This window comes from Brassica rapa, chromosome A06 (genome assembly GCF_000309985.2).
Source record: "Brassica rapa cultivar Chiifu-401-42 chromosome A06, CAAS_Brap_v3.01, whole genome shotgun sequence".
Classification (NCBI taxonomy): domain Eukaryota; kingdom Viridiplantae; phylum Streptophyta; class Magnoliopsida; order Brassicales; family Brassicaceae; genus Brassica; species Brassica rapa.
In genome coordinates, this window is record NC_024800.2 from 157,692 (window position 1) to 180,070 (window position 22,379).

The following is a 22,379-nucleotide window of genomic DNA, read 5'->3' on the forward strand; positions in this document are numbered from 1 at the left end:
AATTAAAAGATTATAGGCTTCATATATAGAGCATTTACCGAAAACTCACTATTTTCGTAGGGGTAACACATAGATTTTGAAAAAATTCAAAAAATTTGAAATACTGTTTTAATACATATTTGAATCATGTAATAAAATATGATGAAGTTCAAAGAGGTTTGGAACCTTTGTTGTCTCCGTTTCTCTCTAGGAATAGCAATTTTATAGTGGTTAGTCCATGATTTAGGGAGTATTTGCAGTTTGCTAAATTAATGGATAAAAATTAGAACGATGTCCATGTACCATGAAAAGAAGTTTATCATACATTAATACAAAAGTATAATGTGGTTTTAAATTTTAAAAAAGAATTAAAAGATTATAGCTTCATATATAGAGCATTTACCGAAAACTCACATTTTCGTAGGGGGTTGGTACATATAGATTTTGAGAAAATTCAAAAATTTTGAAAACTGTTTTAATGCATAGTTGAATCATGTAATAACATATGATGAAGTTCAAAGAGGTTTGGAACCTTTGTTGTCTCCGTTTCTCTAGGGAATAGCAATTTTTAGTAGTTAGTCCAATGATTTAGGGAGTATTTGCAGTTTTGCTAAATTAATGGATAAAAAATTAGAACGATGTCCATGTACCATGAAAAGTTTATCATACATTAATACAAGGTATAATGTGGTTTAAATTTTAAAACAAATTTAAAGATTATAGGCTTCATATATAGAGCATTTACCGAAAACTCACTATTTTCGTAGGGGTTACACATAGATTTTGAAAAAAATTCAAAAAATTGAAAATACTGTTTTAATACATATTTGAATCATGTAATAAAATATGATGAAGTTCAAAGAGGTTTGGAACCTTTGTTGTCTCCGTTTCTCTAGGGAATAGCAATTTTATAGTGGTTAGTCCAATGATTTAGGGAGTATTTGCAGTTTTGCTAAATTAATGGATAAAAAATTAGAACGATGTCCATGTACCATGAAAAAGAGTTTATCATAAATTAATACAAATGTATAATGTGGTTATAAATTTTAAAACGAATTAAAAGATTATAGGCTTCATATATAGAGCATTTACCGAAAACTCACTATTTTCGTAGGGAGGTACACATAGATTTTGAGAAAAATTCAAAAAATTCGAGAATACTGTTTTAATACATATATGAATCATGGAATAACATATGATGAAGTTAAAAGAGGTTGGGAACCTTTGTTATTTCCGTTTCTCTAAGGAATAGCAATTTTATAGTGGTTAGTCCAATGATTTAGATAGTATTTACAGTTTTGCTAAATTAATTGATAAAAAATTAGAACGATGTCCATGTACCATGAAAAGGAGTTTATCATAAATTAATACAAATAAATAATGTGGTTATAAATTTTAAAACGAATTAAAATATTATGGCTTCATATATAGAGCATTTACCGAAAACTCACTATTTTCGTAGGGGGTACACATAGATTTTGAGAAAAATTCAAAAAATTTGACAATACTGTTTTAATGCATAGTTGAATCATGTAATAAAATATGATGAATTTCAAAGAGGTTTGGAGGCTTTGTTGTCTCCGTTTCTCTAGGGAATAGCAATTTTATAGTGGTTAGTCCAATGATTTAGGGAGTATTTGCAGTTTTGCTAAATTAATGGATAAAAATTAGAACGATGTCCATGTACCATGTAAATAAGTTTATCATACATTAATACAAAGGTATAATGTGGTTTTAAATTTTAGAACAAATTTAAATATTATTGGCTTCATATATAGAGCATTTACCGAAAATTCACTATTTTCGTGGTACACAAAAAATTTTCAGAAAATTTCAAAAAAATTTGAGAATACTGTTTTAATGCATAGTTGAATCATGTAATAAAAAATGATGAAGTTCAAAGAGGTTTGGAACCTTTGTTTTCTCCGTTTCCCTAGGGAATAACAATTTTATAGTGGTTAGTCTAATGATTTAGAGAGTATTTGCAGTTTTGCTAAATTAATTGATAAAAAATTAGAACGATGTCCATGTACCATGTAAAGAAGTTTATCATACATTAATACAAAAGTATAATGTGGTTTTAAATTTTAAAAAGAATTAAAAGATTATAGGCTTCATATATAGAGCATTTACCGAAAACTCACTTTTCGTAGGGGTGGTACACATAGATTTTGAGAAAAATTCAAAAATTTGACAATACTGTTTTAATGCATAGTTGAATCATGTAATAACATATGATGAAGTTCAAAGAGGTTTGGAACCTTTGTTGTCTCCGTTTCTCTAGGGAAACGCAATTTTATAGTGGTTAGTCCAATGATTTAGGGAGTATTTTTTGTTTTGGCTAAATTAATGGATAAAAAATTAGAATGATGTCCATGTACCATGAAAAGAAGTTTATCATACATTAATACAAAGGTATAATGTGGTTTTAAATTTTAAAACAAATTTAAAGATTATAGGCTTCATATATAGAGCATTTACCGAAAACTCACTATTTTCGTAGGGGTTACACATAGATTTTGAAAAAATTCAAAAAATTGAAATACTGTTTTAATACATATTTGAATCATGCAATAAAATATGATGAAGTTCAAAGAGGTTTGGAACCTTTGTTGTCTGTTTCTCCGTTTCTCTAGGGAATAGCATTTTATAGTGGTTAGTCTAATGATTTAGGGAGTATTTACAGTTTTGCTAAATTAATGATAAAAAATTAGAACGATGTCCATGTACCATGAAAAAGAGTTTATCATAAATTAATACAAATGTATATGTGGTTCTATAAATTTTAAAACGAATTAAAAGATTATAGGCTTCATATATAGAGCATTAGAAAACTCACTATTTCGTAGGGGGTACACATGAGTTTTGAGAAAAATTCAAAAAAATTGAGAATACTGTTTTAATACATATTTGAATCATGTAATAAAATATGATGAAGTTCAAAGAGGTTGGGAACCTTGTTGTTTCCGTTTTTCTAAGGAATAGCAATTTTATAGTGGTTAGTCCAATGATTTAGGGAGTATTTACAGTTTTGCTAAATTAATTGATAAAAAATTAGAACGATTTCCATGTACCATGAAAAGGAGTTTATCATAACCATTACAAATAATAATGTGGTTATAAATTTTAAAACGAATTAAAAGATTATAGGCTTCATATATAGAGCATTTACCGAAAACTCACTATTTTCATAGGGGGGGTACACATAGATTTTGAGAAAAATTCAAAAAATTGACAATACTGTTTTAATGCATAGTTGAATCATGTAATAAAATATGATCAATTTCAAAAAAGTTTGGAGGCTTTGTTGTCTCCGTTTCTCTAGGGAATAGCAATTTTATAGTGGTTAGTCCAATGATTTAGGGAGTATTTGCAGTTTTACTAAATTAATGGATAAAAAATTAGAACGATGTCCATGTACCATGAAAAGAAGTTTATCATACATTAATACAAAGGTATAATATGGGTTTAAAATTTAAAACAAATTTAAAGATTATAGGCTTCATATATAGAGCATTTACCGAAAACTCACTATTTTCGTACACATAGATTTTGAGAAAATTTCAAAAAATTTGAGAATACTGTTTTAATACATATTTGAATCATGTAATAAAAAATGATGAAGTTCAAAGAGGTTTGAACCTTTGTTGTCTCCGTTTCTCTAGGAATAGCAATTTTATAGTGGCTAGTCTAATGATTTAGGGAGTATTTGCAGTTTTACTAAATTAATGGATAAAACATTAGAACGATGTTCATGTACCATGTAAAGAAGTTTATCATACATTAATACAAAGGTATAATGTGGTTTTAAATTTTAAAAAGAATTAAAAGATTATAGGCTTCATATATAGAGCATTTACCGAAAACTCACAGTTTTCGTAGGGGGTGGTACATATAGATTTTGAGAAAAATTCAAAAATTTGACAATACTGTTTTAATGCATATTGAATCATGTAATAACATATGATGAAGTTCAAAGAGGTTTGGAACCTTTGTTGTCTCCGTTTCTCTAGGGAATCGCAATTTTATAGTGGTTAGTCCAATGATTTAGGGAGTATTTGCAGTTTTGCTAAATTAATGGATAAAAAATTAGAATGATGTCCATGTACCATGAAAAGAAGTTTATCATACATTAATACAAAGGTATAATGTGGTTTTAAATTTTAAAACAAATTTAAAGATTATAGGCTTCATATATAGAGCATTTACCGAAAATTCACTATTTTCGTAGGGTTACACATAGATTTTGAAAAAAATTCAAAAAAATTGAAATACTGTTTTAATACATATTTGAATCATGCAATAAAATATGATGAAGTTCAAAGAGGTTTGGAACCTTTGTTGTCTCCGTTTCTCTAGGGAATAGCAATTTTATAGTGGTAGTCTAATGATTTAGGGAGTATTTACAGTTTTGCTAAATTAATTGATAAAAATTAGAACGATGTCCATGTACCATGAAAAAGAGTTTATCATAAATTAATACAAATGTATTGTGGCTATAAATTTTAAAACGAATAAAAGATTATAGGCTTCATATATAGAGCATTTACCGAAAACTCACTATTTTCGTAGGGGGTACATTGATTTTGAAAAATTCAAAAAAATTTGAGAATACTGTTTTAATACATATTTGAATCATGTAATAAAATATGATGAAGTTCAAAGAGGTTGGGAACCTTTGTTGTTTCCGTTTTTCTAAGGAATAGCAATTTTATAGTGGTTAGTCCAATGATTTAGGGAGTATTTACAGTTTTGCTAAATTAATTGATAAAAAATTAGAACGATTTACATGTACCATGAAAAGGAGTTTATCATAAATTAATACAAATAAATAATGTGGTTATAAATTTTAAAACGAATTAAAATATTATAGGCTTCATATATAGATCATTTACCGAAAACTCACTATTTTCATAGGGGGGTACACATAGATTTTGAGAAAAATTCAAAAAATTTGACAATACTGTTTTAATGCATAGTTGAATCATGTAATAAAATATGATCAATTTCAAAAAGTTTGGAGGCTTTGTTGTCTCTCCGTTCTCTAGGGAATAGCAATTTTATAGTGGTTAGTCCAATGATTTAGGGAGTATTTGCAGTTTTACTAAATTAATGGATAAAAATTAGAACGATGTCCATGTACCATGAAAAGAAGTTTATCATACATTAATACAAAGGTATAATGGGTTTAAATTTAAAACAAATTTAAAGATTATAGGCTTCATATATAGAGCATTTACCGAAAACTCACTATTTTCGTACACATAGATTTGAGAAAATTTCAAAAAATTTGAGAATACTGTTTTAATACATATGAATCATGTAATAAAAAATGATGAAGTTCAAAGAGGTTTGGAACCTTTGTTGTCTCCGTTCTCTGGGAATAGATTTTATAGTGGCTAGTCCAATGATTTAGGGAGTATTTGCAGTTTTACTAAATTAATGGATAAAAATTAGAACGATGTTCATGTACCATGAAAAGAAGTTTATCATACATTAATACAAAGGTATAATGTGGTTTTAAATTTTAAAAAGAATTAAAAGATTATAGGCTTCATATATAGAGCATTTACCGAAAACTCACATTTTCGTAGGGGGGTACACTATAGATTTGAGAAAAATTCAAAAATTTGACAATACTGTTTTAATGCATAGTTGAATCATGTAATAACATATGATGAATGTCAAAGAGGTTTGAACCTTTGTTGTCTCCGTTTCTCTAGGGAATCGCAATTTTATAGTGGTTAGTCCAATGATTTAGGGAGTATTTGCAGTTTTGCTAAATTAATGGATAAAAATTAGAACGATGTCCATGTACCATGAAAAGAAGTTTATCATACATTAATACAAAGTATAATGTGGTTTTAAATTTTAAACAAATTTAAAGATTATAGGCTTCATATATAGAGCATTACCGAAAACTCACTATTTTCGTAGGGGTTACACATAGATTTTGAAAAAATTCAAAAAATTGAAATACTGTTTTAATACATATTTGAATCATGCAATAAATATGATGAAGTTCAAAGAGGTTTGGAACCTTTGTTGTCTCCGTTTCTCTAGGAATAGCAATTTTATAGTGGTTAGTCTAATGATTTAGGAGTATTTACAGTTTTGCTAAATTAATTGATAAAAAATTAGAACGATGTCCATGTACCATGAAAAAGAGTTTATCATAAATTAATACAAATGTATAATGTGGTTATAAATTTTAAAACGAATTAAAGATTATAGGCTTCATATATAGAGCATTTACCGAAAACTCACTATTTTCGTAGGGGTACACATAGATTTTGAGAAAAATTCAAAAAATTTGAGAATACTGTTTTAATACATATTGAATCATGTAATAAAATATGATGAAGTTCAAAGAGGTTGGGAACCTTTGTTGTTTCCGTTTTTCTAAAGAATAGCAATTTTATAGTGGTTAGTCCAATGATTTAGGGAGTATTTACAGTTTTGCTAAATTAATTGATAAAAAATTAGAACGATTTACATGTACCATGAAAAGGAGTTTATCATAAACCAGTACAAATGAATAATGTGGTTATAAATTTTAAAACGAATTAAAATATTATAGGCTTCATATATAGATCATTTACCGAAAACTCACTATTTTCATAGGGGGGTACACATAGATTTTGAGAAAAATTCAAAAAATTTGACAATACTGTTTTAATGCATAGTTGAATCATGTAATAAAATATGATCAATTTCAAAAAAGTTTGGAGGCTTTGTTGTCTCCGTTTCTCTAGGGAATAGCAATTTTATAGTGGTTAGTCCAATGATTTAGGGAGTATTTGCAGTTTTACTAAATTAATGGATAAAAAATTAGAACGATGTCCATGTACCATGAAAAGAAGTTTATCATACATTAATACAAAGGTATAATATGGGTTTAAAATTTAAAACAAATTTAAAGATTATAGGCTTCATATATAGAGCATTTACCGAAAACTCACTATTTTCGTACACATAGATTTTGAGAAAATTTCAAAAAATTTGAGAATACTGTTTTAATACATATTTGAATCATGTAATAAAAAATGATGAAGTTCAAAGAGGTTTGGAACCTTTGTTGTCTCCGTTTCTCTTGGGAATAGCAATTTTATAGTGGCTAGTCTAATGATTTAGGGAGTATTTGCAGTTTTACTAAATTAATGGATAAAACATTAGAACGATGTTCATGTACCATGTAAAGAAGTTTATCATACATTAATACAAAAGTATAATGTGGTTTTAAATTTTAAAAAGAATTAAAAGATTATAGGCTTCATATATAGAGCATTTACCGAAAACTCACAGTTTTCGTAGGGGTGGTACATATAGATTTTGAGAAAAATTCAAAAATTTGACAATACTGTTTTAATGCATAGTTGAATCATGTAATAACATATGATGAAGTTCAAAGAGGTTTGGAACCTTTGTTGTCTCCGTTTCTCTAGGGAATCGCAATTTTATAGTGGTTAGTCCAATGATTTAGGGAGTATTTGCAGTTTTGCTAAATTAATGGATAAAAAATTAGAATGATGTCCATGTACCATGAAAAGAAGTTTATCATACATTAATACAAAGGTATAATGTGGTTTTAAATTTTAAAACAAATTTAAAGATTATAGGCTTCATATATAGAGCATTTACCGAAAATTCACTATTTTCGTAGGGGTTACACATAGATTTTGAAAAAAATTCAAAAAAATTGAAAATACTGTTTTAATACATATTTGAATCATGCAATAAAATATGATGAAGTTCAAAGAGGTTTGGAACCTTTGTTGTCTCCGTTTCTCTAGGGAATAGCAATTTTATAGTTGTTAGTCTAATGATTTAGGGAGTATTTACAGTTTTGCTAAATTAATTGATAAAAAATTAGAACGATGTCCATGTACCATGAAAAAGAGTTTATCATAAATTAATACAAATGTATAATGTGGCTATAAATTTTAAAACGAATTAAAAGATTATAGGCTTCATATATAGAGCATTTACCGAAAACTCACTATTTTCGTAGGGGGGTACACATTGATTTTGAGAAAAATTCAAAAAATTTGAGAATACTGTTTTAATACATATTTGAATCATGTAATAAAATATGATGAAGTTCAAAGAGGTTGGGAACCTTTGTTGTTTCCGTTTTTCTAAAGAATAGCAATTTTATAGTGGTTAGTCCAATGATTTAGGGAGTATTTACAGTTTTGCTAAATTAATTGATAAAAAATTAGAACGATTTACATGTACCATGAAAAGGAGTTTATCATAAACCAGTACAAATGAATAATGTGGTTATAAATTTTAAAACGAATTAAAATATTATAGGCTTCATATATAGCATTTACCGAAAACTCACTATTTTCATAGGGGGGTACACATAGATTTTGAGAAAAATTCAAAAAATTTGACAATACTGTTTTAATGCATAGTTGAATCATGTAATAAAATATGATCAATTTCAAAAAGTTTGGCTTTGTTGTCTCCGTTTCTCTAGGGAATAGCAATTTTATAGTGGTTAGTCCAATGATTTAGGGAGTATTTGCAGTTTTACTAAATTAATGGATAAAAAATTAGAACGATGTCCATGTACCATGAAAAGAAGTTTATCATACATTAATACAAAGGTATAATATGGGTTTAAAATTTAAAACAAATTTAAAGATTATAGGCTTCATATATAGAGCATTTACCGAAAACTCACTATTTTCGTACACATAGATTTTGAGAAAATTTCAAAAAATTTGAGAATACTGTTTTAATACATATTTGAATCATGTAATAAAATATGATGAAGTTCAAAGAGGTTTGGAACCTTTGTTGTCTCCGTTTCTCTTGGGAATAGCAATTTTATAGTGGTTAGTCTAATGATTTAGGGAGTATTTGCAGTTTTGCTAAATTAATGGATAAAAATTAGAACGATGTTCATGTACCATGAAAAGAAGTTTATCATACATTAATACAAAAGTATAATGTGGTTTTAAATTTTAAAAAGAATTAAAAGATTATAGGCTTCATATATAGAGCATTTACCGAAAACTCACATTTTCGTAGGGGGTGGTACATATAGATTTTGAGAAAAATTCAAAAATTTGAGAATACTGTTTTAATGCATAGTTGAATCATGTAATAACATATGATGAAGTTCAAAGAGGTTTGGAACCTTTGTTGTCTCCGTTTCTCTAGGGAATAGCAATTTTATAGTGGTTAGTCCAATGATTTAGGGAGTATTTGCAGTTTTGCTAAATTAATGGATAAAAAATTAGAACGATCTCCATGTACCATGAAAAGAAGTTTATCATACATTAATACAAAGGTATAATGTGGTTTTAAATTTTAAAACAAATTTAAAGATTATAGGCTTCATATATAGAGCATTTACCGAAAATTCACTATTTTCGTAGGGGTTAACACATAGATTTTGAAAAAATTCAAAAAAATTGAAAATACTGTTTTAATACATATTTGAATCATGTAATAAAATATGATGAAGTTCAAAGAGGTTTGGAACCTTTGTTGTCTCCGTTTCTCTAGGGAATAGCAATTTTATAGTTGTTAGTCTAATGATTTAGGGAGTATTTACAGTTTTGCTAAATTAATTGATAAAAAATTAGAACGATGTCCATGTACCATGAAAAAGAGTTTATCATAAATTAATACAAATGTATAATGTGGTTATAAATTTTAAAACGAATTAAAAGATTATAGGCTTCATATATAGAGCATTTACCGAAAACTCACTATTTTCGTAGGGGGGTACACATTGATTTTGAGAAAAATTCAAAAAAATTTGAGAATACTGTTTTAATACATATTTGAATCATGTAATAAAATATGATGAAGTTCAAAGAGGTTGGGAACCTTTGTTGTTTCCGTTTTTCTAAGGAATAGCAATTTTATAGTGGTTAGTCCAATGATTTAGGGAGTATTTACAGTTTTGCTAAATTAATTGATAAAAAATTAGAACGATTTACATGTACCATGAAAAGGAGTTTATCATAAACCAGTACAAATAAATAATGTGGTTATAAATTTTAAAACGAATTAAAATATTATAGGCTTCATATATAGATCATTTACCGAAAACTCACTATTTTCATAGGGGGGTACACATAGATTTTGAGAAAAATTCAAAAAATTTGACAATACTGTTTTAATGCATAGTTGAATCATGTAATAAAATATGATCAATTTCAAAAAAGTTTGGAGGCTTTGTTGTCTCCGTTTCTCTAGAGAATAGCAATTTTATAGTGGTTAGTCCAATGATTTAGGGAGTATTTGCAGTTTTACTAAATTAATGGATAAAAAATTAGAACGATGTCCATGTACCATGAAAAGAAGTTTATCATACATTAATACAAAGGTATAATATGGGTTTAAAATTTAAAACAAATTTAAAGATTATAGGCTTCATATATAGAGCATTTACCGAAAACTCACTATTTTCGTGCACATAGATTTTGAGAAAATTTCAAAAAATTTGAGAATACTGTTTTAATACATATTTGAATCATGTAATAAAAAATGATGAAGTTCAAAGAGGTTTGGAACCTTTGTTGTCTCCGTTTCTCTTGGGAATAGCAATTTTATAGTGGCTAGTCTAATGATTTAGGGAGTATTTGCAGTTTTACTAAATTAATGGATAAAACATTAGAACGATGTTCATGTACCATGTAAAGAAGTTTATCATACATTAATACAAAAGTATAATGTGGTTTTAAATTTTAAAAAGAATTAAAAGATTATAGGCTTCATATATAGAGCATTTACCGAAAACTCACAGTTTTCGTAGGGGGTGGTACATATAGATTTTGAGAAAAATTCAAAAATTTGACAATACTGTTTTAATGCATAGTTGAATCATGTAATAACATATGATGAAGTTCAAAGAGGTTTGGAACCTTTGTTGTCTCCGTTTCTCTAGGGAATCGCAATTTTATAGTGGTTAGTCCAATGATTTAGGGAGTATTTGCAGTTTTGCTAAATTAATGGATAAAAAATTAGAATGATGTCCATGTACCATGAAAAGAAGTTTATCATACATTAATACAAAGGTATAATGTGGTTTTAAATTTTAAAACAAATTTAAAGATTATAGGCTTCATATATAGAGCATTTACCGAAAATTCACTAATTTCGTAGGGGTTACACATAGATTTTGAAAAAAATTCAAAAAAATTGAAAATACTGTTTTAATACATATTTGAATCATGCAATAAAATATGATGAAGTTTAAAGAGGTTTGGAACCTTTGTTGTCTCCGTTTCTCTAGGGAATAGCAATTTTATAGTTGTTAGTCTAATGATTTAGGGAGTATTTACAGTTTTGCTAAATTAATTGATAAAAAATTAGAACGATGTCCATGTACCATGAAAAAGAGTTTATCATAAATTAATACAAATGTATAATGTGGCTATAAATTTTAAAACGAATTAAAAGATTATAGGCTTCATATATAGAGCATTTACCGAAAACTCACTATTTTCGTAGGGGGGTACACATTGATTTTGAGAAAAATTCAAAAAAATTTGAGAATACTGTTTTAATACATATTTGAATCATGTAATAAAATATGATGAAGTTCAAAGAGGTTGGGAAACTTTGTTGTTTCCGTTTTTCTAAGGAATAGCAATTTTATAGTGGTTAGTCCAATGATTTAGGGAGTATTTACAGTTTTGCTAAATTAATTGATAAAAAATTAGAACGATTTACATGTACCATGAAAAGGAGTTTATCATAAACCAGTACAAATAAATAATGTGGTTATAAATTTTAAAACGAATTAAAATATTATAGGCTTCATATATAGATCATTTACCGAAAACTCACTATTTTCATAGGGGGGTACACATAGATTTTGAGAAAAATTCAAAAAATTTGACAATACTGTTTTAATGCATAGTTGAATCATGTAATAAAATATGATCAATTTCAAAAAAGTTTGGAGGCTTTGTTGTCTCCGTTTCTCTAGGGAATAGCAATTTTATATTGGTTAGTCCAATGATTTAGGGAGTATTTGCAGTTTTGCTAAATTAATGGATAAAAAATTAGAACGATGTACATGTACCATGAAAATAAGTTTATCATACATTAATACAAAGGTATAATATGGTTTTAAATTTTTAAAAAAAATTAAAGATTATAGGCTTCATATATAGAGCATTTACCGAAAACTCACTATTTTCGTAGGGAGGTTACACATAGGTTTTGAGAAAAATTCAAAAAATTTGAGAATACTGTTTTAATACATATTTGAATCATGTAATAAAATATGATGAAGTTCAAAGTGGTTTGGAACCTTTGTTGTCTCCGTTTCTCTAAGGAATAGCAATTTTATAGTGGTTAGTCCAATGATTTAGGGAGTATTTACATTTTTGCTTAATTAATTGATCAAAAATTAGAACGATGTCCATGTACCATGAAAAGAAGTTTATCATAAATTAAGACAAATGTATAATGTGGTTATAAATTTTGAAACGAATTAAAAGATTATAGGCTTCATATATAGAGCATTTACCGAAAGCTCACTATTTTCGTAGGGTATACATAGATTTTGAGAAAAATTCAAAAAATTTGAGAATACTGTTTTAATACATATTTGAATCATGTAATAAAATATGATGAAGTTCAAAGAGGTTTGAAACCTTTGTTGTTTCCGTTTCTCTAAGGAATATCAATTTTATAGTGGTTAGTCCAATGATTTAGGGATTATTTACAGTTTTGCTAAATTAATTGATAAAAAATTAGAACTATGTCCATGTACCATGAAAAGGAGTTTATCATAAATTAATACAAATGTATAATGTGGTTATAAATTTTAAAACGAATTAAAAGATTATAGGCTTCATATATAGATCATTTACCGAAAACTCACTATTTTCGTAAGGGGTTAACACACAGATTTTGAGAAAAATTCAAAAATATGAAAATATTGTTTTAATGCATATTTGCATTCTTCACTAACATATGATAAAGGTCAAAGAGGTTAGGAACTTTGGTTATCTCCGTTTCTCTATAAAATAGTGATTTTATAGTGGTTAGTCCACCAATTTAGGGAGTATTATGAAATTTTACAAACTTAATTGAAAAAAGTTTATAACGATGCACATGTACAACAAAAGAGAGTTTAATATACATTATTACAAATGTAGAATGTGTTTAGAAATTTTAAAACAACACTAAAGATCATAGACTTTTGTATCTAGAGCATTTATTGAAATATTTATTATTTTTGAAGGGACAGATTTTAAAAAAAATTCAAAAATATGAAAATACTGTTTTAATGCATATTTGCATTCTTCTCTAACATATGATGAAGGTCAAAAAGGATTGGCACTTTTGTTGTCTTTGTTTCTATATAAAATAGATAGTGATTTTATAGTGGTTAGTCCACCAATTTAGGAAGTATTAAGAAATTTTACAAAATTAATTGACAAAAAATTAAAATGATACCCATGTACAACGAAATAGAGTTTAATATACATTATAATACAAATGTAAAATGTGTTTAGAAAATGTAAAAGAACACTAAAGATCATAGGCTTTAGTATATAGAACATTTATCGAAAAACTCAATATTTTTTTAGGGGATTAACACGTAGATTTTGAAAAAAAAATTCAAAAATATGAAAATACTATTTTAATGCATAGTTTCATCATTCACTAATATATGATGAAGGTCAAAGAGGTTTGAAACATTTGTTGTCTTCGTTTTTCTAGAAAATAGCGATTTTATAGTGTTTAGTTCACCAATTTAGGAAGTATTATGAAGTTTTACTAAATTAATTGACAAAAAATAAAATGATATTCATGTACCATGAAAGAGAATTTAATATATATTAATTCAAATGTTGAATGTGTTTAGAATTTTAAAACAACACTAAAGATCATAGGTTTCAATATATAGAGAATTTACTAAAAAAAATTAATATTTTCGTAGGGTTAACACATAAATTTTGAAAAAATCAAAAATATGAAAATACTGTTTTAATGTATAGTTGTTTTAATGCATAGTTGCATCATTCACGGTCGTATGTAAAAAAGTTTGGAACGTTTGATTTGATGTCTCCACCTTTAACTATTTAATAATATATATACTGAATTAAAATCAAATCTTAGTTAAATGGGCCGAAACTCTTACAGGAATATTGATGGCCCAGAAAGAAGAGCGACTGGTATAGCTCTAAAACGATTCCGCCGGCGCCTCCTTCGCTTTCCTTCAAGGTTCGTCTGTGTTGCTATTTTATTGCGTAGGTTTGTATGTGTTCCTCCGTTTGCTGTTTATTGTTGGTCAGCAACGAACTAAAGCCGTTTGCTGCTTAGATGAGTTTTTATTTTTCTTTTACTTGATTTAGCATGACAATTTGTTTGGTCTGCTTCACTTGGCTCTAGCTTTAGATTCTCCTTTGCTGCTAAAATCTTGGTTCATAATTCGTGCGTTTGATTTTGGCTTTTCCTTTTTTTCAATTTTTACTTTATATAATCTCTGATTTCGTTGTGCCCTTAACGTGTTTGATAGAATGCTTCTGAGACATCCTTGTGACTTCTTTTTTTGTGTGTGTGTGTGTTCATCGCAGTAACCCTTTCTTCTTGACAAAGACATGGGAAAAGCTTCTCGGGATAAAAGGGTGCGCCCTCCCTCCCTTGATTCTCATATTTTCTTAGCTTACAGTTTAAAAAAAATTGCAGCTTTATATTTCTGGCATTTGCGTTAACCAGTTGGGTTTTGTAGGATATATACTATCGGAAAGCCAAAGAAGAAGGGTGGCGTGCAAGAAGTGCCTTTAAGCTTCTTCAGATTGATGAGGAGTTCAACATTTTTCAAGGTCAACATTCTCTCTCTATCCTCTGAATCCTCCTCCATTCACTCCAAATAAATGAGTGCAGCACTTTTAAGCCAAATTTATCAATATCATGTAAGCTTTCCTGATTTGTCTTGTTTATATTATGCAGGAGTGAAGAGGGTTGTAGATTTATGTGCTGCACCTGGTAGCTGGAGTCAGGTATCGTCATTTTTATTCTTTTGGGATCTCAGTTAGCTAACTGGCATGGCAACTTAGTACGTTCGATTAGTTTAATATTGGAGGAGTTACATAGATGAAAACAGGAAGTGATAGGTATTGGGAAAATTAAGTTGGGAGAGCAAGGGATGATCTCTAATTCCTCGCCTTGCACTTCATAAAATAAAGGAACATGTTCTCAATCTTATCAGCGTCCTCATTGTAGGTTCTGAGTCGTCAACTGTATCTTCCTGCAAAGTATTCAGCTGAGTCAAAGTAAGTTCTTATTGTGGCATAACATCACTTGAACGTCGTTTGTCTTCAATTGTTTAACTGTGCTCGTTCAGTAATTGTAATTCACACTTGTTGACAAAGTCGAACTGATATGTTGCTGCTGAATCACTTTGCAGAGAAGAAGATCTTCCTCTTATTGTGGCCATAGATTTGCAGCCTATGGCTCCAATCGAAGGTGTAATCCAAGTTCAAGGGGACATAACTAATGCTCGGACTGCCGAAGTGGTGAAATTTTCTTAACTCCTATTCTCATCTTTTTATTCCTTATCATTTATCCTTGGATTTTGTTTTTGTTTCTATGGCTTACCTTTTTCTGGGTGTTTTTTTTTTCCCTCTCAAGGTCATTAGACATTTTGACGGTTGCAAGGCTGACCTGGTTGTGTGTGATGGTGCTCCAGATGGTAAAACACTAGTTATAGGCCTTTTCACTGTTCAGTTGTTACCACATACTATCGAAATAACACAATTCCATAATTTGGTTGGCAGTTACCGGTTTGCATGACATGGATGAATTTGTCCAGTCCCAACTCATACTAGCGGTAAGGTGTTTGCTTTCTGTTTACAAGATTCTGCATGTCAAGTTTAGCTTTAGCCCGAAACATGTTTTTTCATTGACAATTAGCATATCCTTTTTTCTTCGTTAGGGCTTAACGATTGTAACCCATATTCTTAAAGAAGGTGGAAAATTTATTGCAAAGATATTCCGTGGAAAAGATACAAGTCTCTTGTACTGTCAGGTAAGTTTTTAGATTAATTTGTGCTTTTGTAATTAACTAACTGGTTCTTTTACTGATATACTTATTTGTTTGTTTTTAATATGCAGCTGAAGTTGTTTTTCCCAACTGTGACTTTTGCGAAACCTAAAAGCAGCCGCAATTCTAGTATAGGTAATAAAGAGTAGTATAACTTTCAACTGTTTCCCCCTTTTCCTGATTGCATTTCTCTGACTTTGTTTATAAATAGAGGCTTTTGCTGTCTGCGAAAATTACTCCCCACCAGAAGGATTTAACCCGAGAGATCTGCATCGTCTCTTGGAGAAAGTCGGAAGCCCTTCAGGTGGAAGCGATCTCGGTAAAAAAAAAAAACTCTTTTTCACTTCATCTTCAAGATCAGAAGCTAACTTGTGCAGTATGGAGTAGTACACTTTCAAATGACTATTTAAAGAGAGTTTTGTTCATGACAGTCTTGGTACCCTGCAGATTGCAGTAGTGGTTGGCTCGAGGGACCCAACAAAGTTTATATTCCATTCTTGGCATGTGGTGACTTAAGCGGTTATGACTCGGACCGGTCTTACCCACTCCCAAAAGAGGCAGATGGATCGTCATACCGAAGCCTGGACCCGATTCAGCCTCCGATCGCACCGCCTTATAAACGAGCTATTGAGCTCAAGAAAGCTTCAGCACAAAGCTTCAACTCTTAAAGCTAGGCTAGATAACAATAATAATGCAAAACAAAGACAAAGAAAGAAGTTTTTCATTCGATTCTTAGAAGGCTGTAGTACAATTTCTGAAACGCTTTTCAACATTGACCCAAAGGTTTGCCTCATTCCTTTGAATGTTTGTACTTTTTAGTTGAGAACTGGGTTCTCTTTGTTCGCATATGTTTTTTTACTCTTTGCAGTCATCTTATTATCCTGTTTTCATTATAACGTTGTTAAATTCTAGGTTGATACGTTGCTGGGCTAGAGAAGATGTGGGTTTTGGTTAGGTTAGAGATTTTTATTGGCGGTGTTGAAGTTAAACACAGTTTAAAACGTTGTTGACAAAGACACTTTCATTTTTTTGAAAAAGGATACCTTTACGTGCATGAAAATATTGTTTTGATGATGTTCAACTCTTCTTTTTCTATTTATGTGCCAAAAGATTGAATGCTCTACTAATCAAAGAAGCATCCTCTTCTGGTGCTAAGAGGAAATGATGGATTGAGTATATTGGCCATACACGACAATAACCATCATCCGCCTGTCATTATATGGGCCGTACAAGACAATAACGTTATTCAAAAATTTCCGGTGAGAAAAAGTCCGTTGTTCTGGAAACTTCGAAGACGACCAAATGTCAAGTATGTTTTATTTGAAACGCGTTTCCGTCGTCGTTGGTCGGTGTCAAATGGGAAGTTTCGAAGAAGAGAACCAAACCACCTTCTAGTTAATGTCTTAAACGAGAAGCAAAATGTAACACCAAAAAAATGTATATAAATATATAGAGAGACTTCAAAGATTTAAAAAAGATCTATAACTCCAAATTTCCAAGAATCGTGTTCATCTTCAGCTCTCCAAACTAATACCATCTAAATGGCTCAGCAGTATTATCAGCAAAACGGTAAGTTCAATTGCTGTTGACATATGTTGAGGCATATAAATCAATCAATTGTTTTCTTATTAAATATGCAGAAATGAAGCAGACATTGAGCGAGAAACCGTACGTGACGGCGCCACCACCGATGGGTTACCCGGTGATGATGAGTGGCTCTCCCAAAACTGTGCATCATCAAACGCAGAACAAAGGCAGTGGTGGATTTTTACGTGGATGGTAAGCTTTCTTTTTATCTTTTTCACCAAAACCATATATCACTTAAATAGGATATGTTCTATAAACCAGACCTTTTTTTTTTTTTTTGCAGTTTGGCTGCAATGTGCTGCTGCTGCGTTTTGGATTGTGTCTTCTAGGCTACGGATCTGTTTTGAATTCTGCAAGTATTCTTTGTAAATCATTTCTTCATTGTTCTGAACATATATATATATGATATTTGGTGTTTTTAAAAAAAAATATATGATGGGTGTTAATTAATTAATTTTTTGCTTTTGAGATTAGTTTAAAACTAAATCAACTTACAGCTGAAATCAGCTTCAGAAATATACAACATGGCCGTATAGTTTGGTGAAACATTGACATCCATTTCAAAGAAATGGAATCCATTCATCTCTAAACTTGAATCAGACAGCAACAGTAAACGTCTTCCAAACTATTCTTACGTTAGGCCTGCTGGACATTTGGTGCAACCAACTGGCTGGCCTTTCAGGAACGACCTAAGCTGAATCTATTGCCTCTTGGTCAGCTCAGGAACGACCATGTTCTTGCCTCATTCAAGAACATGCAATTCAAAAGCCAATGAGCGCTCCAAGAACATGGAAATTTGAACAAAAGGACGGTAACGCACCTTCTGCCCTTGATCTAGCTCATGCCTATTCTCCTTTCCCTGACCCTAAATCCAGAACAGGAAGCAGCAACAGTTTTAAGTTTTAACAATCGAACGCAGCAGCAGCAGCAGTAACCGTTCTCTTCAACCACACCAAGACAGATTAATGGCTTCAGCAGCAGTACTTATTATGAGCCGACGTTAATGGAATGCCGAGCTGAGTTGAAGCAATGAGCTACCAAGGATGAGAGCTTATGTGGTTTATATATATATTTACAAGAAGCTTTCTTCTACAACACTCAATCTCTTAGGTAGACTTTAGTAATATGCTTAATCTGGTTTACATATTTCGCATGAGGTTATGATCCTCACTTTGCTGCCGATGGACATGCCTGCGCAGTAGAGGCTATTAAGTTATGGTTTAGCACAGGTCACGATATGACAAATCTCAAGCTTTGTCAATGCAATGGACTCACGAGTTGGAATCATTCCTCCTTTTCTACTATTTATGAGCCTTGCTTGAAATTTTTGATAGTGGGCCTATAATGGACTCACGAGTCGCTACTCTACTATTTATGAGCCTTGCTTGAAATTTTTTATCCAGTGTTCTTAAATCAATACTCATAACCGGATCGTACGTGGATCAATCAATGCCTGGTTTTCATTTTCTATAAATATCCGAAATTGGAAATAAAGCCATTTTCTGCTCAGAACGGTAAAGAAGACATCTGTGTTTTGTTTTGTACACGCCTAAAACGCCATCAAAAGCCAAACATACTAAAGACCAAAAAACAATAAAAGCAACCCCAATACTATATTAATATGCTTTCCTTTCTTCGGTGGCGTAACACAATTCTTTTCTTCAGACTCTCTTCTTGTAATGGAATAGTTTTCAGTTTTCGAAATAGCCTACACCAACTGAGAAATGTTATAAACTCCATCTTAAGACAAAACCGCCAGATTAAAAAAGCGAAACGCTAATTTCTGAGAGACACTGATGACTCAAGTCAAGGGTTGGTCTCTTTTAATTTTATCTTTAAATTAGTAATTGATGCTCAAGATTAAAAATTTAAAAGTAATATTTCGATTCCGGTTTATGGTAAATTGTAGTGTATGTTAAAAAAAATTAAAAGAATTAATTTTGATATGTTATGTTTCCAAAAAAATCATTTATCTTTTCGCATCAAAAGAGAATTATGTAGTTAAGAGCATCTCCAAAAAGAAACTTTATTTTGAAGTTTCCGAAATTCTATATTTGAAGTTTAAAAGTGTTATTCTCCAAAAACAAAATTTTAAACTCAACTTCAAAACTATTTGTATTTTATAATATGGTCCTTATATTTATCATAATTAATTTGAATTCATAGAACTTTTATAAATAACTAGCACATATTACAACAATATTAATTAATAAAATATTTTATTAAAATATAAAAATTTAAATAAAAATAACTTAATTAATATTAAACTTCAAACAAAATACCATATTATTCTATCCAATGATTTTGTAATGCATATATGATATATTAGTGCATTTTGAAGTAAAAATGGCTCTCTTCATTTTTACTATGTAGATTACGAGTTAAAATTTGTTAAAAGCAAGTGATATTGATACTTGTAAATACATTAGACCAAAACAAGAAAGTGAAACATAAAATATTTCTAAAAGACTAATTTCTTTTCGATGATATTGATACTCATGAATATATTTGATATAAATAATAAAGAAGTGTACAAAAAAAACATTTAAAAAAACAACAACAACCATCTTCAGTTACACAAAAATAATTTGGACAATATTTAAAAATTTTGAAGGTTCCGGATCAAACTTACTTGACTATTAGTGTTGTTTTAATATTTAAATTTGTGTAATAATTATTTTCATGTAATTTTTAAAATTCTTTTTTGTTAAGTTTATTTTGTATATTATTGTTGTCTAAATCTAGTTTAAAATATTTTAAATCTTATTTTTAAGTTTTATTTAATTTTATGTTTAAAATTTAAATTCTGTAAACAAAATTTAAAATATTTATGAGATATATTTTTTTTAAAGATTAAAACAATAAACGAGAAAATAATTATGAATCATAAACGTGATATGTGATTGTAGGAACTAAAATGTAAATAAAATATGAAACTTCAAATTTGAAGTTTTGAATAGTGAAACTTCAAATATATAATTTCACTCTTCAAAACTTTAAATTTGAAATTTTGAAGTTTCTTTTTGGAAAGCAAAAAACTTCATATTTGAAGTTATAAAGTATCTTTTGAAGATGATCTAAGTGTGGTTAAATTTGAGTATTAGAATGATTGATGACCTATAAAAAAAACTGATTTGTGATATTGTGTTACTGAAGCTAAAGCACAAAAAAAAAAATATGGTAATTGGTAACTGCAGAATCAATAAATAAATCTTTCGAGCATCCATGAATCGAATTAACTAGCATGGCGTACGAGGCCTATTAACCGGTCGCACCATTAAACTTCAATATCCTTGGGGATATCTTTATACAAAATTAACGAGTTAGAGAGAGAGGAATAATTAATAAGAGAGAGAGACAAAAGTGAGAGAGCAACAAGAACAAGAAAGTACGTAGATGTACAGAGAAGATAAGAAGAGGACAAGACAATGGCCTGCAGGGTTTTTTTACACATTGGTCAATAAACTTCCAATATAGGCTCTATCATTGCAACTTGTTACACCAAAACATACATATAAACACTATATATATTCAATTATTCACCTAGAAGACAAACTTTTTCAAAAAAAAATTGTTTGTTTGCCTTCTCTCTTACCTCTTTTATTATACTTTTCAATAGTTACCATTCAACATTGCACTGGTTCTATGTACCAAACAGCTAAGACCCCAGCTCAAGCTGTCCTTTCTTCTCTCCAACTAGTCTCTATGTTCCGCATCCCAAATAGGCAAATAGGCCAATCACAAAAAAAGCTTATTTACAAAAGACAATCAGAAAATAGGGTTTTGAGTTGTATATGTAGGTGTAGCAATCAAATATTTGATTACGTGTCAAGCCTGTTTAAGGGGATGATCAAGAGTGGTTGATTATAATTAGCTATAAAGTCTATATACTACTTTAATCGCCGTTTCATGGATTAAAATATTTTATGGAACGATTAATTATAACTAAATTTTTCTTCTTTGTCGGCCTTTTCTACATAAGCCATTTGTCGTCACATTTGTATATTAGGAAGAGAAAAAAAGAAGACAGATGCAAAAAGGGAAGAGTAAGAATCAATTGGGAGGTAGAGAATCTTTACAGAGGGCACAACACTGGGAACCATCACGTTCTCTCGTTCATTTCCTTTACATTTATTTATTTACCTTTTCAGTTTATAAATGATTCATTATATAATGCTACTTCACATAATGTATAATACTGGTGGATATAATGTAGTAAGTAATTAATGATTTAGGACACTGTATTTGACTAGCTATTTGAATGTGATTCAATTTGGATTTAGTATTTGCTGTAGCGAAACAAACGACAAGAAGAAAAAAGAAGACCCATCAGATGATTTGCATTGATTTCAGTCTTCAGATCTATATTGATTTGATTCTTTTGGCATTCAAAAAGTAAGAAGACCCAGCAGACAATTTTCTTTATTTCAAGCATGCAATAAATTTGAAGGCTTAATTTTTTGTCGTTTATAAAGTGATAACAGTATTAGTAGATCCTATTATTGACCCAATAATGGCTACTTCTAGCTTAAAGCATAACTTAATGAAGTGGTAGCCCGTGCTTGATATGATAACTCTACACACAAAGTTCTGTAAAATAGTAATTACAGAATGTAATTGTGCTTTATAAATACACAAATTTGTATTTGCATGTGTTCTTGTCGTCATGTTGTGGCGATTGAGAAATGAGAATCCAACGGCTGGGATATAGGAAATGATGTTCACGAATCACGAACAACTTTAATTTTTATTTATTTATTGAAAATGCTAACAATTATTC

At 29.6% G+C, this 22,379-nt stretch overlaps 2 protein-coding genes across 5 annotated transcripts; both read left to right on the plus strand.

Annotated features, from left to right (window-relative positions):
- Window positions 1-14,053: 14,053 nt before the first annotated feature.
- On the plus strand, window positions 14,054-17,066 carry LOC103871000 (putative tRNA (cytidine(32)/guanosine(34)-2'-O)-methyltransferase). Of its 4 annotated transcripts, none has more exons than XM_009149206.3 (12): window positions 14,054-14,190; window positions 14,544-14,594; window positions 14,699-14,792; window positions 14,920-14,969; window positions 15,193-15,242; window positions 15,377-15,485; window positions 15,601-15,661; window positions 15,747-15,799; window positions 15,905-15,997; window positions 16,084-16,147; window positions 16,224-16,331; window positions 16,460-16,905. In XM_009149206.3, the coding sequence occupies exons 2-12, from the start codon at window positions 14,568-14,570 to the stop codon at window positions 16,678-16,680; spliced, it is 930 nt and encodes a 309-aa protein (XP_009147454.1). In that variant the 5' UTR covers window positions 14,054-14,190; window positions 14,544-14,567; the 3' UTR covers window positions 16,681-16,905. The 4 variants fall into 4 exon arrangements, 3 of the variants coding, with proteins under 3 accessions (XP_009147454.1, XP_009147453.1, XP_009147455.1); XM_009149205.3 differs by having other exon boundaries at window positions 14,090-14,220; XM_009149207.3 differs by lacking the exon at window positions 14,054-14,190 and adding an exon at window positions 14,269-14,400.
- A 69-nt stretch (window positions 17,067-17,135) lies between these two features.
- LOC103871001 (cysteine-rich and transmembrane domain-containing protein WIH2) lies at window positions 17,136-20,156 on the plus strand. Its single transcript, XM_009149208.3, has 3 exons — window positions 17,136-17,581; window positions 17,653-17,791; window positions 17,883-20,156. Exons 1-3 carry the CDS (start codon window positions 17,554-17,556, stop codon window positions 17,926-17,928), a joined length of 213 nt encoding a protein of 70 aa, XP_009147456.1. The 5' UTR covers window positions 17,136-17,553; the 3' UTR covers window positions 17,929-20,156.
- The last annotated feature ends 2,223 nt before the right edge of the window (window positions 20,157-22,379 follow it).